The following is a 16,278-nucleotide window of genomic DNA, read 5'->3' as shown; positions in this document are numbered from 1 at the left end:
TCCTGTATGAATGAAAGAATGGAATTCCTGAATTACCTAGTAGTATTGTTACTGTTAACTAAAACTATTAAAAAATAATTTTCGGTAATAGAAATAAAGCTGTAATAATTTTTTTTATTGGAGCTATGGGCTATTTTATTAAGAAAACTAAATAAAACAAAAAAAAAGTACACAAAGTCACTAAAAATAAAATAAAATAATATTAAAATGGAAAATATAAAAACTAAATCTAACTCAAAATAGTAGCTAATAAATAAGTAGTAGGCTAATAAATCCTATAATAGCATACTAAAATGCAATTCAACACCTCTTTCCTAACGAATTTGATTAAACAGCCAGAAGTTGAAATTTGAAATAATCTGTAGCCTATATTTTAAATAAATAAATAAAATTATACTACCGTTTCAAATGACTAAATCACTATATGAATTTAACATTTAGTGTAATGAGATTAATTCAGTATGCTGGTGTAGAGCGCCCTCTCATGGCACTTTAGAGAAACGGTCATATCCTGAAGACCATTAAAACCCATGGCTACATCCGAAATCTCATACTTCATGTAGGCGAAAAACAAAAGAAGTGTGTACGAATTCACACTAATAAAAGAGTAGATAAAAAGTACCCGGATGACCAACTACTTCCGGCGAGATTCTGAAGTGTGCTTATGATGGACACTTTACTATCCCATGAGGCCACGGGGGAGGATTAGTGAATGGCAGTGGTGCGACAACTTACTGGTAGGACACATATTCATAATGTTATTAGAAGGAAAACGGATATTATATTCAAGTTAAATAATTTTGATATATGTGGGCATATTATTCCAATGAAAATAATAATGATTGTATTTTTCTTGTACAACTTTTTATTATTTGGGGGAAGTTCCATATACACAAGAGGAAATTGTCAGGGTCCAAGCTATTTTTTTACAGTCTATGGGTCCAAGCCAAATTTCATCCACTTTCTCCAGGAGATCAAAGACTACAGCACTTTGAATATTGAGAATATTGACAACAACAAAAAAAAAAAAAAAAAAAAAAAAAGGAAGAAAGAAAGCTTTTTTCATTACTACAGCGGTTTGAATTAATGAATGGATGTTCTGCACACTGCCATTTTTCTGTACATTTCTGTATACTGTTGTATATTCTGTTCTGTTAATAAAAAATAAATAAAGGCTGGTGGGTCACATGATAATGACAATATGGCGGATGTAGTACGTCCCGGCGGATACTACACACATTCATAGTAATTTAAGTAATCACTTATTCAAAATAAGTACCTATACCTACTCAAGAGAAGATGAGATTTCAATTAATACGCAACCCATTATTAAGTGCACAAAACACACAAGCCAGTCAATATATACCATCAACTTAAATACATTTAATGTGAGGTGTCATTTACTTCCAGAGATTTATGAAAGAGCAAATCCCATAAACATGACACATCCACAGTACTGAAACATTCTCAATGCCTTCAGAGGGTTTTGGTAAAAACTTGAGACACATTCTGTTTGTATTGTCTTTCAGCATGCTGTATAATGAAATGCCAAAGTGTTTTTTTTTTTTTTCTTCTTTTTAATCATCAAGATATTTTACCAAAGCACACTCTTTACTTCAAGTGATTTATCTTCTCAAACCTTCTCATTCTTGGTGCATGGCTAAAACAAAACAAAACAAAATGTCACACAAGCAAAATTAGAAGCCCCTTCCTGCTATGCTATCCAAAATGCCCTTGCTTATTTTGCAACGCTATGCCTATTCTAACTAACCAAGTCAAAGATTTGCATAGAGTAACAAACTCTTAATACGAGCTGTTGGCTGGTTTTTAACTCAGCTGAATTCGGTGTATGATCCAGTTAGTCATACACCTGCAATAATAATGGATAAAATACACTATCACAAAAAGTGTCTCTAGTATTTTCAATACTAATTCATGAGGTTTGAATGGTGCTGTTTCAGCACCTAAGTACTGTACCTTTAAAACAATAAAGCAGTAAAACAGGGAGAGGTGGTTAGGCAATAAGACACTGGAGGAGCATCGTGCTGTTTCTGAGGACAGCGCATAGGTTCTATTAAAGCTCATGTTCAACACAGCCACCTTAGTTTAACTGTACAATACATAAAATTCACATTCTCAATGTTTTAATTAAAATTGAATGAAAACAATGAATCACTACTCAACAGTATCACTTTTCCTCAACTGTCTTTTTCTTAAAAAAGGAATAAAATCAATATAAAAACAACATTACACATTGTTCTTTAAATCTCTTAAAAGTCTAATGTGTTTTAACGATTCTGTACACACACAAAAAAAAAAGAGAAAAGAAAAATATAATATGGCTCTGCACTTGCCACTTGTATAATAGTATGGCAGAAATATATATTTTTTTTTATATTTTAATGGCTCGGCAGTGATAGAAAAAAATAAAAAAAGGTCAGGTAAAGTACATTTAAATGGCTTAGTGGCATAAAACATTTGAAATAAAACTCGCTTCATAAAATCTTTATAATATCAATAAAATTAAAATAGTATTTTTTCCAGTGCTTTTAAAAAAAAAGAAAAGAAAAAAAAAAGAAAAGAGAGCGAAAGAGAAAACCTATAATAATACATGTACATTTTCTATATATTAAACATCCTTCAGTGTACAGCTCAAAAGCTGGATCAAGTTTCATGTTGATCCAGGTTCCCTGAAAGGCACCTTGGGCTGTATGAACTTCAGTTGGACAAATGGGCGCTCACAGCTGTCGGCTTTATTTTACAGCGTGCCAATACAAGAGGGCATTTCAGTGTGTGCTTGAAGAATCCGGCCTTGGCTTTAAGGCACCTTACTAGGAGTGTGTGGCAACAGGACTAACTAGTTAATTTATGTTGCATTCTGCTGCACTGTCCACTGAACGTACTGTCACACTAGCACCTGGTCTGGCCTGCAAACAGAAGCCTCAACATTGCTTAAAGCAGCTATCTATATCTATATATTGTTGTCTATATATATATATATATATATATATAAATAAAGAGGCTTTTGTTTAAAACTAATGCTAAAAGGTAATAGAGCAGGTTTCTTTGATACCTTTATTTCCAAGTCTCTCCATATTGGTGGAGAGTCACACCTGAGTATGACCTGTCCTTTTTCTTCTTGCCTTTCTCTGCATGGACATTACAGGGCCCTACTGGAGTTCCCAGACACTTTAACCAATGAATTTTCCAGGGCCTTTCAAGTTTCAGTGTCACTTTTACAAATTGATTTAAATTCAGACTGATTCACTAATGAATCATTCAGACTGTTTTGTGAATCTGTATAACTCATTAAAAAGAACCAAAAAATAAAATAAAAAATGATTCACCTCTTAGGACTAAGATTAACTACAACTAAGATTGTATTAATGTATTAATCTGAATGAATTCCTTGATATTTCCAGGTTTTCCATGGCTGTGGGAACCCTGTCCTTCCTGCGTTTTGATAAACTGTCTGAGGATAAGCTGCCTTTGCATATTGCTCTGATAGAGCAGGCACTGTGTTTAAGAGCTCAGATGTGGCGGTATAAAAAAATAAAATGCTCCAATAATCATTTCTGTCTGGATTTAGAGGACATTAAGTGTGACAGTCTCACTTGTGGGAAAGGCTGACATATGTCAAAGCGAAAAATATATAATTCTACAGATAGAGAATGTGAGTGTGTGGTTTGGACTGTGACAATTCTAGGGTGAATAAGTGTATCTAAAAGGCAGATTTCAATTTGTTTGGACTATTCAAAATATATACTGCTATATTGCAGGGAGTGTAAAAGTTCAGACTCAAAACAGCACTATTTCATAGCCTTCAAGACAATCTGTGTGTATCAGAGTACATATTTTTGTACAGTCACTCTGGTTACCCGAAGATTACCGGTTCGATTCTCAATACCGACAGGAAATGACTGAGGTGAGCAAGGCGCCTAACCCCTTATCGCTCCCCGGACGCCACAGCAAAATGGCTGCCCACTGCTCCGGGAGTGTGTGTTCACTGTTTTTAGTGTGTGTGTGTTCACTACTCACTACTCCTAATGTGTGTGCTGTGCACTAACTTGAATGGGTTAAATGCAGAGGACAATTTCTGAGTATGGGTTACCATACTTGGCCTTCACATGTCACAAAAAAGTTTGTATATAGGACAATTCTGGGTGACAGAATTCAAGCATATCAGTTCTCTTTGTTTAGTTGAATGGATCAACGTGCATGACATTTGTGGAGCAAAAAATGTCAGATAAAATTTTTTTAAATGAGCTAAACTTGAATTTCATGGAGGCAGGACGCATCAAAAACGCACCTTTCCCCGTTAACAGTGTGCCAGACTAAATGCAATATCTGTGTGTGTGTGTGTGTGTGTGTGTGTGGCATCATATGAACGTGGTGCAGTGGCACCCAAGGCTGTCCAGGTCACAGTATGTCCGAGTCCTCAATGCTGAAGCTGCTACGGCGGCTGCTGTCAACAGAAGCATCGGGGGACATGGCGGACAGCAGCGGGTCTCCTCCCAGCGGCGACAGGGCCTCTTCCATCAGCAAGAAGCCTAGCTCGCTCTTCTTTCCCATCGGCGCGACACCTCCGCCCAAAGAGCAGAGATCCCCCATGCCATCCTGATATCCTGGGATGCCGCCGTTGCACAAGTCCAGCGACTGGGCATAGTCAAAGTGCTGGGAGCTGCCCACTGCTGGGTACTGCAGTGGGGGCTGGGGGTGGAGGTGCTGGTGCTGGTGGAGTTGAGGGTGGGACAGGGGCTGCTGCTGCTGATGCTGGGGGTAGTGAGGAGGGAGATGGGGCTGATGCGGGAGGTGGTTCTCTTCAGGGCTGCTCTCCTGCTTGACGAAGGGGTTTAGAACCTCAGTGTTGTTCAGGCCCGATGGAGAGGTGCTGGGGAGGCCGTGCATTCGGGCCTGCCTTTCAAGCTCCTGGAGAATAAGCACAAGAAGATCACAATAAGATGGTCAGTTTAACATCTCTCAAAATACCAGTTCTCATTTTTAATGTATTTTTGTATGATGAGTGGGGAAACACAATATATTCATACCATATTACTTATGTGTCGATATTAGATTGGTTTATAATTAATTTTTTATTGTTCTATATCAGTGTTATTTTAGGATCATTGAGATCCTTGTTTTTATTAATAGTTGAATTTGTTTTATTTTAATATTTTCCATTACATTTTTGTTAAGGTTTTCAGTCAGTTTTATATATTTTTAATATGTCTATATAATTTTTTATTAAATTTTTTGTTATTTTAGTACATCAAGTTAAACTAAATAAAAAATGAGAAAAATAAGTAAACGTTATTTTATTTTAGTAAAAAAAAAAATGGACAAACAAGGAACTGATATGGTTTAATATGGTTTTCAGTGTTTATCTTGTTGCTAGGCCAACAAGCGGATACTTAAGGTTTTATTTTTGTAATGACTATATTATCTGACACATAAGTCCTGAATGAATGTTCACCTGAATACGAATCCACAGCTGTTTGTTTGCCATCTCCATCCTCCTGAAGTTGTTCTCCACCTCTCTGGTTCTATGGATGTCTTTCTGCATGCGTTTAATATACTCCACAGAGGCCCTCAGAATAGTGCCTTTATTCCAGCGCACATCCCTGAACACAAGAGGATCCAGGGGGTCAAGTGCTTCTCAATGAAAGAATACTACAGTTCATCTCCAAGTCTACAAAATTCACATAAATAAACAACACAAACTTACAGGTCATTGGTTTTGGGAATCATGGTGCCCAGCTCCTTAATTCGATCATTGATGTTAAACCTTCTCCTCCTTTCAACTAAAAGAAAAAAAAAAAAAAAAAATTGTCAGTATGGTAGTACTAAAAATTAGTAGTATTAGGAGAAAAAGAGGAATCCACCCCACTCTTTCTCATACAGACTTTCATTTCTATAGCATGATGTCTGACCTTGACCATCATGTGGCTATCGTTTTTTATTTTTATATTTTATTGACTCAATCTAATGAGGGGAAATGAGATCGGTTCTGGTGTGTAAATTGTTTATAATGCACTAGCAATATATATCCTCTTATACCAAAGTACTTGGGAACAGGCCAAGCTTCTTATTGTACAACTCCAATACTTGTGAAATGCCACAGGCAATTACATTTTAATGCCACGGCAGCAGGATCTGTCTGAGTTAACGATAGACCAAAGTATAGTGCGCTGTCAGCTAAATTTGCCCAGAGGTGATGGTGACAGGGGGTGTCAATGGCAGGGCACTAGCGGAGATAGTGTACTTTAAACTGTGAGGGGTTGTAAACTGAAAGAAATGAGGGGGGAAAAGCGCATACTCACTCAGGTTGTGGTTGTCTTTCTTCTGCCTCTCTTTAGCCATTGCCCGAACTTCAGCATCTTGCCAAAAACAAGAGGCAATACTGTCAACTAACATGTTTTGCTATACACGCAAATGCTGTCAGAACTGGATTTATGAGGCTTTGCAATAGTGGTGATAAGTAACATTGCCTTGGAATAGTGAAATGTGCTTACATTTTAACCAGCAAAGTTTCTCTCGTGTCTTACAGATGTTAAGAAGTGTCTTTTAGGCTCTGCTCAATTTCCAGTTTTTTTTTTTTTTTTGGTTCGTACGGCAACACATTACTCAAGACACAACACTCATGATATAAAAAATTTAAAACAACAAAAAAATTTGAGTATGATCTAACATTCTCATCAATTTGATGTCAAAATGATGTCATGTTTGCTTCCCATAATTCAGATCACTTACATACACTCTTTTTAAGGGTATAACCTACTATATACTACCAGTTAAATGTTTAGACACTCTTGAATGTATGTTTTTCATGTCATATAAATTCTGTAGATGAATTAAATCAATCCTGCATTTGGATTTCTTAGCAAAACAAATGTTTTCAATATTTATATATATTTTTTATGGTTTTTAATAGGGAAAAACAATAAGGTGACACAGGAAATTGGTTGAGAAGTTATTTACTATTATTTAATTTGATACATTTTTATACATAATTCCTATTCTTTCATTTGTTTTATTTCACATGGATTATTATTTTTTACCACCATTTTAAAAATAGTCTAAAATCTGGGAAGTAGTGCTAATAATGTGTCTAAACTTTAGATTTTTGCTGGAACTTTTGATGCCATTGCTGGAATTGTATGTGGTTCCTAACTGTAATGTCTGTATGTGCAGCAGTGCTTTGTTTTGTAGATTTCTAGAAAATGTACCTGACAGCTCTCTCTTTATGGCCAGATTTGCAGGACAGGAGTTGCTGGTCATGGCGATAGCTGATCCGGACATACCTGGCCCCGTGTACACATCCAAATGGCTGCTGGACAGCGGGAGCTACAGTGCAAAAAGAGTTATATGTGAGTCTTGGTGAGTAAGACGACAACAGCTGTATTTAAAGCTACTAAGACAAATATCTTTCATACCATTGAGTATCAATTAAACTAAACCATGGGTACAGTTGACAAACATATTCCCCTTAATTTGAAGACTACTGCATGTCCTTACTGCAATCTATGCTTTACTTACTGGAGAAGATACAACTAGTTTGTCTTGCAAATGGCATTTTTATGAAGCTATATTCAGCGTAACCCTGGTAAATCATCACAATCACTAGAAACCCAATAAACACTCAGCTTATCTCTAGAGCAAAGCCATAAACACTTGAGATAATGGAGATAAAACAAAAAAATATCACACTCGGCAATTGCTTCTAGGTGAGAGAAATGATTGACTATGTTCTTTCTTATCTGGGTCTTTATAGTTTTATACCAGTTGTATCTTTTATTCCATCTTAGTGTCAGAGTATAATTGTAAGTGAGCTGGCTATGAGCTCCTAATGAGCCGTGACAGATAAATCAGCTCAGATACCTTATCACAGAAGCTACTGTGAAGCACGAAGGCAAACAAACACAAATCAACAGTAAAAAAAAAAAGTGGTGCCCGTTATGCGAAGCCATTACTTTTGGATAAACGTGCAACCACCGTTTCATAAATTCTTACGATTTTCTTACGATCAATTTCTCGGCGAAGCACGCCTCAGTGGCATACTGAGTAAACAGAAACGGCTCATTTAGCATTTCGGATGCGATAAGAGAAACCAAGAGGAAAGTGTATAAAAGAGGGTGTGAACTTATAAATGCTGCTTCCTGACAAACAATGGCGATGATTCAAAGTATGTGTATGCACAATGCAAAGTGTTTGATGCCCTATCGGTTTAGGGAATTCCATCCTTAGAAGTTTTTAATCACTGATCAAAGAAACCGTGATCAAAGAGGGACATGGTCAACAGGGTCAGAGGCGGCCTTTGCGGCCTCATTAGGAGTTGAAACCCCACCTCTTCACCCCAAAGTATTTTCCGACCCTAATGCCCCACAGAAAAATATAGTTTGCACACTAAATATTGAGCAAAGTGGTCAATGTAACTCATCAAATCTGAGACTATTTACACCATTTTGCTTTTTCAATGGCCATATCACAAATCCACCAGGATTAGGGATTTAACTGTTCTGTGGATAAGCATAATAACATCATTTATCAAGGAAAACCTTTGCATATGGAAAGAATGGTTGGGAAAAATGGCAAGGTGTGTGACTCATTCAGGTAAATATGTTGCTGGTAAACAGAAGAAAACCAACAGTAGCACTTCCTTATGCGTGATGATTCCTGTATGCAGGAGACCAAGTCAGAGAGTCTGGAACCAAAGATCAATCATTACAATGGAAAATAGATCCCTAAGAACACTGATCAATAGGAGATTCAATCAGACGCATTCACTCAATATTGTAAAAATTTAATTCTGTTAAAAAGAATATAATATAATTAATATAATATAATATAATATAATATAATATAATATAATATAATTCTGTTATCATGTATTCACTCTCATATCGTTCCAAACCTGTATTGCTTTTTTTCTTATTCTGTGAAACATATTTTGAAGTTTTGTCTGTATAATGAAAATCAGTGGGGTCCAAAACAACAATGAACCCCACTGGCTTCCACTGTGTGTCTATGTTTGGAACACCATGAGGAAATGACAGAAATTGTAATTAATGGGTGAACTATCTCTTTAACAGTTGAACCAGTTGTACTCAGTTGCTCCCCTGCAGGTCCACCTAAACAACAGCCATAAACAACGAGCCATTTACAGATATATGAGCACAAGTTGCTATAAGTGTACAGCTAAATGTGTGTGACAAGGTTACCGGTGTCCTTAAAGTGCACATGGCATTTGCATTTTTCTTTCTAGTCCCTCTAGTTTCAAGGAATCAGACGCACAGAAACAAATAGCAGCAAGACTAAACAACCCCACCCCCCTCTTCGGCCTGCAGAAAGGAGAGTGATGGGAAAAAGTCGGCCTTACCAGCTGAATCTTCTCTCCATCGATAACCTCCACAATAGCATAAGTTTTATTTGTGTCTTTCATATTGGCCTCTGAATCTTTCATTGCTGCACACACTTGTCGTTCACCCTAGACCTCTCCGAAGAGACTAACTTGAGCCGCCCAGGGACCTTCTCTCTTCTACTTTCTCCTAACCACTAAACACTGAACTTTCCCCTATCTGGACTTTCAGCCTCCCCTCCCCAGCCCTCTCTCTCCCAAACCTCCCCCTGCTCCCCCACCTTCACGAAATGCCTTGTAAACAAGTTGAACTCTAACTGAGAGCGGCTTAATTGTTAATGTTGGGCAGTTACTTTAAATACAAAGCACAGTGCTCCCACTTTCCTGATTTCTAACGCAATGTCTTCCCTTGAGTAAATCAGGCCACGATTTTAAGTCAATTAAACATTTTAAATACTTAAAACATTTCCCCCGAGACATGTCGAAAGTAAGCTGGCAAGGTCCCAATATCAGTTATCCAATAAATCCAGCACAAAAAATTCAGCAGGCAAAGTTCTTGATGAGTCTAAACAGAAAATAAGGCATTTTGAGGTTGCATGAGAGAAAAACAGTTGCTTCATTTTACTGAGATGGTGCTTTGCTATAATTAGACGTGACTTTTGGAAATCAGACAAAGATGCTTTTCATCCCTATAACCCTGATAAAAAGCAGCACAACAAATGGATCCAGCATAATTCCTCCATTGTCAAAGTAAGAGGTTGCGGGGGTTTCAAAAATAGACCTATTCATAGACAAGACGACGCAGACTGTGCATCACAAACAGGAATTATTCACTCAATTTTCCACTTACCTTCTGGGATTCAGTGATCTGTATTAGTCACAGGCGGCAATATCAACGACTAAAAGGCCTGAACTGAGTGAAGTCTTTACTTACTGTGTTTGGCATCTGGACCACGGGGTCAATATAAGCCTGGATGTCATCATAACTGGACTGCAGGCTGATGATGTCATCAATAACCTCATCCATCTTGTCCAAAACACATAAGGAGAATTTAGACACCTTGTGCATTTGCATTCTACAAATTATGTACACTTGATTACTAAAGATTTTTGCTATAAATTCTCCAAAATAACTGTGCTGAGTAAATATCTAATTATAATATCACTGAAAATTACTGATGAAAGATGTATTCCTCTAAAGAGCCGTACAGACATAATCCCTCTGTAGCTTAGCTCATAAAGGTTGTTAGTGTGCCACAAGCAAACATTCACTTAGTATCCCATAGGATTTGGTGGCATTGGGAGCGGAGGAAGGAAGGAAGGACCAAAGTCTGCTTCGTTCCAAAGGGCCATCCTGCCCTGGGTTCCCTGTCACTCTTTAATCTGTAATTATACCTCAACAGCCATAATTGGCCACTTAAACTCCAATGACAATGGAGTTAAGTTAGTTAAAACTCTGACCTTTATATGCACCTGGGCAAAAAAACACCAACCAAGGGTGAGAAATGGAGAAAATCATAAAGCGTATGAAAGACGAGCAAGACATTGTCATTTACTGAACTTAAGGTTTCTGTGAACTGAAAGAGGAACTATGGTGCTAAATATAAAACTGTGACAGATATACAAACTGTAAATCAAATGTGTTGAGACATCAAAATTAATAATTGATGATTGTGAAGATATGTTATGGGAAAAGTATAATTTTTTCATCATTTCAAACATGCCTCGACATGTTTCCAACCCACAACTGTATGAAAACTAAGAAACTACCTCATTCTCATGGCTGGAGCCGATGTTGAGCATGGCCATGGGACTGTTGGGTGCGCTGTTCCCAGCGGAATTCATGAGCTGCTCAGTGCGCATGCAAGAAGAGGGCATGGTTGGTGGGACGTTTCCTGTCTGACCCTGGGGCATGGTGGGTGGAGAGGGCTGTACCAAGCTTGTGACAGCGTGTACTACCTGCTTGGTGGCATATGTGGTGGACAGGTACTCCTTGACTTGCTGCCGTTGAGACTGTCGAATGTGGTAGTCTGTGGGGTTCTCAAGATGGGTCTGCACCTGTAAAATATAATTATGATATGATATGATATGATATATGATAAAATTCTGTCATCATGTTTTCACTCTCATGTCGTTCCAAACCTGTATTGCTTTTATAATATAATAGAACAGTACTAATAGTAATAGTACACTAATAGTACATAATAGTACACTTATGTTCAAAAGTTTGGGATAAGTAAAAACCTTTCTTTGAAAGAAATTAATTATTTTATTCACAAGGATATATTAAATTGATCAAAAGTGACAGTAAAGGCATTTACATATGTAACAAAATTTCTATTTCAAATAAATGCTGTTTTCTTTTGAACTTTCTTCAAATCAGATCAGCATATTAGAATGATTTTTGAAGGATCATGATACACTGTGATAATGGCTGCTAAAATTTTAAAATATATTTGAATAGGAAACTTAAACCTCAGAGAGACTTCTTTCAAAAACATTCTCCAAATGTACGGTAGTGGAAATATATTTTGACAGAAATGCAAGAACTGTAAGAATGCAATACCTTGCAAAAGTACACAAAACAAAAAAGTATTTAAAAAATGTGTGCATCATCTGGCAATATCATGTCTCATGACTTACTATTCCAGTGGAAAGTACAGTGTTTTTACTGTCACCATTACACATTAGAAAAAAAACAACAAGCCAAAGCCTTCAGTCTCATCAACCAGGTATGTTTCAGAGCCACAGTCATAGATGGTTATGCAACTGTGGGGTTTAAATCTAGGCATGTACGGAGCACACAGGGGCCAGAAAGAGCCTCTAGAGAGGTTCAATGAATCACACAGGCACCTGCTGGTGGAGGTTCAGAGCGGGGGTGACGTCTGACTGGACTGGCCTCATTCTTTCACTTCAAAGCCAGACTGTCTTTAACTGAGTGATTTAGTACACAAAACTGACATTTGATAAAATGTGTGATAGATGTGCAGTGATGAAAAGCAAAAGGATTTAAGTGCTAGCAAAGCAACATATTGCCTGTGAACTTTTGCGTGACTGTGCTCATATTTGAGCGAGCATGCATATCAACAAAATTGAGTTCCAATGCCTGTATACTGATGGAAAATATTAGCCACAATACATCAACCACATTCCTGAATGAAAACAAGCCTCAGGATTAGTGGATGAAAGCCTTTACTCTTCAGCTTGCAAATTATTCAATTTCAGTCCAATCACTTGTATTATTTAACTGAAAGATTAAAGAACATGATGGAGCAAGTAAAACTTTTATAGGCAGTGTAAGTGAAGGATACAGGACTCCAATTTACACACACAAGCTGTAAACCAGGGACAGTGTCTGGGAGGGCAATTCCCTGTTGTTAAACCTCTCCGTGAAGGCTTTGTAAAGGAATTTTGGGTAGAGCCAGTTGCTCTGAGCTCTCAGAGGTGAAATTACAGAAGGTTAGTTGTGGTTAGAAGTGCATCAAGCATGGAGCTCTTCATTACATATTTTTATTCAGTCTAGGAACGGTGGTGGTAAATGTCCAGCTAAATAATACGCTCTGTGTGAAACATGAGCTACTGTTGCTTAATCCTGAGGTAACACATGGTTGGCCGCATGGGAAATTAGCAACAACATGCTAGTGCCACAAGTTATTGCCACTTACACTCAAGAAAGTAATACTACTTTGGTCTGAGCAAAACAGAGGTTTGACTATGCAAACAGGTTCCGTTTGGCTCAGTTAAACATTATAACTAAAGACCGAGTCGACTAATATTACTTTATGATCTAGATACAGATTATTTTAATGTTTGATTTATGATAACCAACATGCCAATTGTCAGATGTCATTTTATTTATTTAATTTAAACTGAATTTAAATGATGCACAACAGTTGAAATGTTTGGGGTCAGTACGTTTTTTCAGCAAGGATGCATTGATCAAAAGTGACAGCAAAGACATTCATAACATCACAAAAGATTCCTATTTCAAATAAATGCTGTTTATTTTAACTGTCAATTCCTGAATAAAATGTATCATGGTTTCCACAAAATATATTAGGCAGCACAACTTAAATGTTTTCAATGTTTCTTGAGCAGCAAATCAGCATATTAGAAAGATTCCTGAAGGATCATGTGACACTGATGACTGGAGTAATGATGCTGAAAATTCAGCTTTGCCATCACAGGAATAAATTACATGTTTAAATATATTAGAATATAAAAATATCTTTCCCAAATATGACAACTTTTGATCAAATAAATGCAGACTTGGTGAGCATAAGAGACTTCTTTTAAAAACATCTTACTGACCCCAAAACTTTAGAACGGTAGTAAAAGTAGTTTTATTTATGCTTTTAAACACAATTAAATGACCTTAAAGTAAACATTAACACCATAATTTGCATAATAGTTAATTATTAATTATATTAATATTAGTAGTAGTATTGTTTTTTTATTATTTGATACAATTTACATATATAAACAGTCAAACTGATTTTGAGTCTATCTCTATTGTTAACGGTTCCTAAGTAATTTATCAGATATTATTGTCTTAAAACCTTAATGTTTTTAGTCGCCTACCACACACAAAGTTGTTGAGCAAGTAACAAAGCCTGTTACTGTCTATTCAAAGAAGCACAAGAAGTAACTACAATAAATGATTAAATAACTCTACAATAAATTCCACAACCTCAACTTTCTAAAGCTTTACAGATCCCCCCCCGAAAAAAAACTGTGGGGATGTTTTGTCAGGCTCTAAAAAAAAACTAAAAAAAACATCCGGATAAAAACTTATTGTAGGTGAAGTACAAAGTTTCATAACATCGCACACACCTAAACTCAAAATTCCATGTATGTACAACTGAGCACAGAGTCGCTTTCTTTAAACAAACTGATAACAATCCAGGATAACAGATGGAATCAGACAGAAACATGTCACCTGTAAGAATGTCTTCCTGTGTGTTATCTCTGTATAAGTCATGTCAGAGTCGCCCTTCTTTTCTGTCTCTTTCCTCTTACCTGGCTGCCGTTCCACCGCATTCTTCTACAAATATTCCTCACTTTGTTTTTGATCTTGGTTGAAATGTAATCCGGCACAACAAAGCCGTGGTCAGTCCTGCACGACCCACTGACTTCTGGACTTTGCCCACTACTCTTTCACCGCAATACAAGAGGAGATTACCAGAGTACTTAATCTTGCCTAATTTGGTCTTCGTGCACTCCTTAGAACTCATTCATCCAGTTGGGACCACTAGGGTGGCCGGAGCACGGCTAGACTACCCAATGGAAGGCAAGATTAGGGTCTCATGGGGGAGCTCTTTCATACTACAGAACACATAGCTGCACAATGATTAGATGGAATTTGGCAAGATTTAAGGGAGAGGGCATTTCTTATCTTAGCAAAGTATTTCCCACAAACACCTATCACGCTTTTCATGAAAACCAAAAAAGGTTTTCAACTAACAGACATTTTTCACATTTCTGGGGTTCTCAGGAGCAGAAGTGTTCATAGTTGGGTAAACTTCTATAGTGGTGAACAGAAACTACAACAAAAATAATTTTTTGGATTACCAATTGATCCAATATCAATAAATAACATCTGAAAATGAATGTCAAGGTACTAAAACACAAAGGGCAGATTTACTAATAGCTTGTGCCCGTGCAAACCCTCTTTTGGCATTTAAAACTGCTATTAGGATTTACTAAAGACACGCAGTGAGAAATAGACACTTTTTTTTGCACTTATTGCATATGAGATTATTGTATTATTGCACCTGTCAGACAGCAAAACTTATGGGCGGAGATTATTTATTTTGGTTTGCACTTTGCAGTAGTCAATTTAGTGGTATTTCCAGCATTAGATGAGTATGTGTTAACTGATTTTGCATCTGACATGGCATTGAATTTGCTGAAATTTCCTCCCATCTGAGTTTTTATTAGATTGCGGGTCCGTGTTAATCTGCCGTTCAGTAAATCTTTCCCAAAGTAGTCTTTAATGTACATTAAAAAAAAAGAAAATATAAAAAATGTTTTGCTAGACTTTATATTAATTGTGTATTAATAACTGTGGAAATGCATCAATTGTGTATTAATAACTGTGGAAATGCATCATCACAGTGTACGAAAAGGGTCCATTTAAACCTTTATGATTATTGTTGGCTCTTTGACAAAGTGCTTTTTTTCCTTTTTGTTAATTCGCTTCATCACACCCAAATTCGGATGAGCACACACAGGATGGTGGATGTACCTACTTTTAGCACTTCAACAGGCACCTGCATGGGCGCCTGGTAGTGAGTTGGTGCGCTGATGGCTAATGAGGGTGCAGTTTGGCGAGGCTGCATGTAATGCATGGGCGCTGCCTGTTGTTGCCGCTCCCGCTGCTCCTCCTGCTGCATTTGGTCCCGCATGAGCTGCAGGCGCAGGCCGATGCGTGACGACATGGCTGGGGGACGCGGGGGGCGGGCTGCTGTCGCCGCGCAGTCCAGCCCGAAGAGTGGTGGGGAGTCTGCAAAGGAAATAGTTACAGTAAGTGAATATGAAGTAAATGGATCCAAAGAATTATACTTTATATTTATACTGTTTTAAAAACAGTATCAGTAACAACATTTTAATAAAAATTTTTTTTTTTATATATATATATATTTATTGATAAAATAAATTAATGCTGACCCCGAATTTTTGTTATCACAAAATAAACCCTGTCAGGGTGATCAGGGATATTATTATTAATAAATAAATTTATAAATAATCATCTTTTTTTAACAAGCTACCATCTTCAAACACAGCTACATGGTTAAGATGGATTCTTACACACACACACACACACACACACACACACACACACACACACACACACACACACACACACACACACACACACACACACACACACACACACACACACACACACACACACACACACA

General features: G+C 37.2%; 1 protein-coding gene across 6 annotated transcripts in view; it reads right to left on the bottom strand.

Moving 5' to 3' along the window:
- Positions 1 to 1,363: 1,363 nt before the first annotated feature.
- tfeb (transcription factor EB) overlaps positions 1,364 to 16,278 on the bottom strand; it is a 36,683-nt gene continuing 21,768 nt past the window's right edge. For 3 of the 6 annotated variants that reach the window (XM_082156138.1, XM_082156140.1, XM_082156139.1), the window contains 8 exons: positions 15,607 to 15,860; positions 11,126 to 11,413; positions 10,290 to 10,382; positions 7,227 to 7,344; positions 6,321 to 6,377; positions 5,726 to 5,801; positions 5,474 to 5,621; positions 1,364 to 4,929 (listed from right to left, as the gene is read on the bottom strand). In XM_082156138.1, coding sequence (XP_082012264.1) covers positions 4,420 to 4,929; positions 5,474 to 5,621; positions 5,726 to 5,801; positions 6,321 to 6,377; positions 7,227 to 7,344; positions 10,290 to 10,382; positions 11,126 to 11,413; positions 15,607 to 15,795 — 1,479 coding nt within the window. In that variant the 5' untranslated portion in view covers positions 15,796 to 15,860 and the 3' untranslated portion in view covers positions 1,364 to 4,419. Of the gene's footprint in view, positions 4,930 to 5,473; positions 5,622 to 5,725; positions 5,802 to 6,320; positions 6,378 to 7,226; positions 7,345 to 10,289; positions 10,383 to 11,125; positions 11,414 to 14,374; positions 15,265 to 15,606; positions 15,861 to 16,278 lie in introns of those variants that run through there. The other 3 variants (XR_014202012.1, XM_082156141.1, XM_082156142.1) reach the window with 3 other exon arrangements.

This window comes from Leuciscus leuciscus (assembly GCF_965113295.1).
Source record: "Leuciscus leuciscus genome assembly, chromosome: 23".
Classification (NCBI taxonomy): Eukaryota; Metazoa; Chordata; class Actinopteri; order Cypriniformes; family Leuciscidae; genus Leuciscus; species Leuciscus leuciscus.
This window is presented reverse-complemented; position numbering and strand designations above follow the sequence as displayed.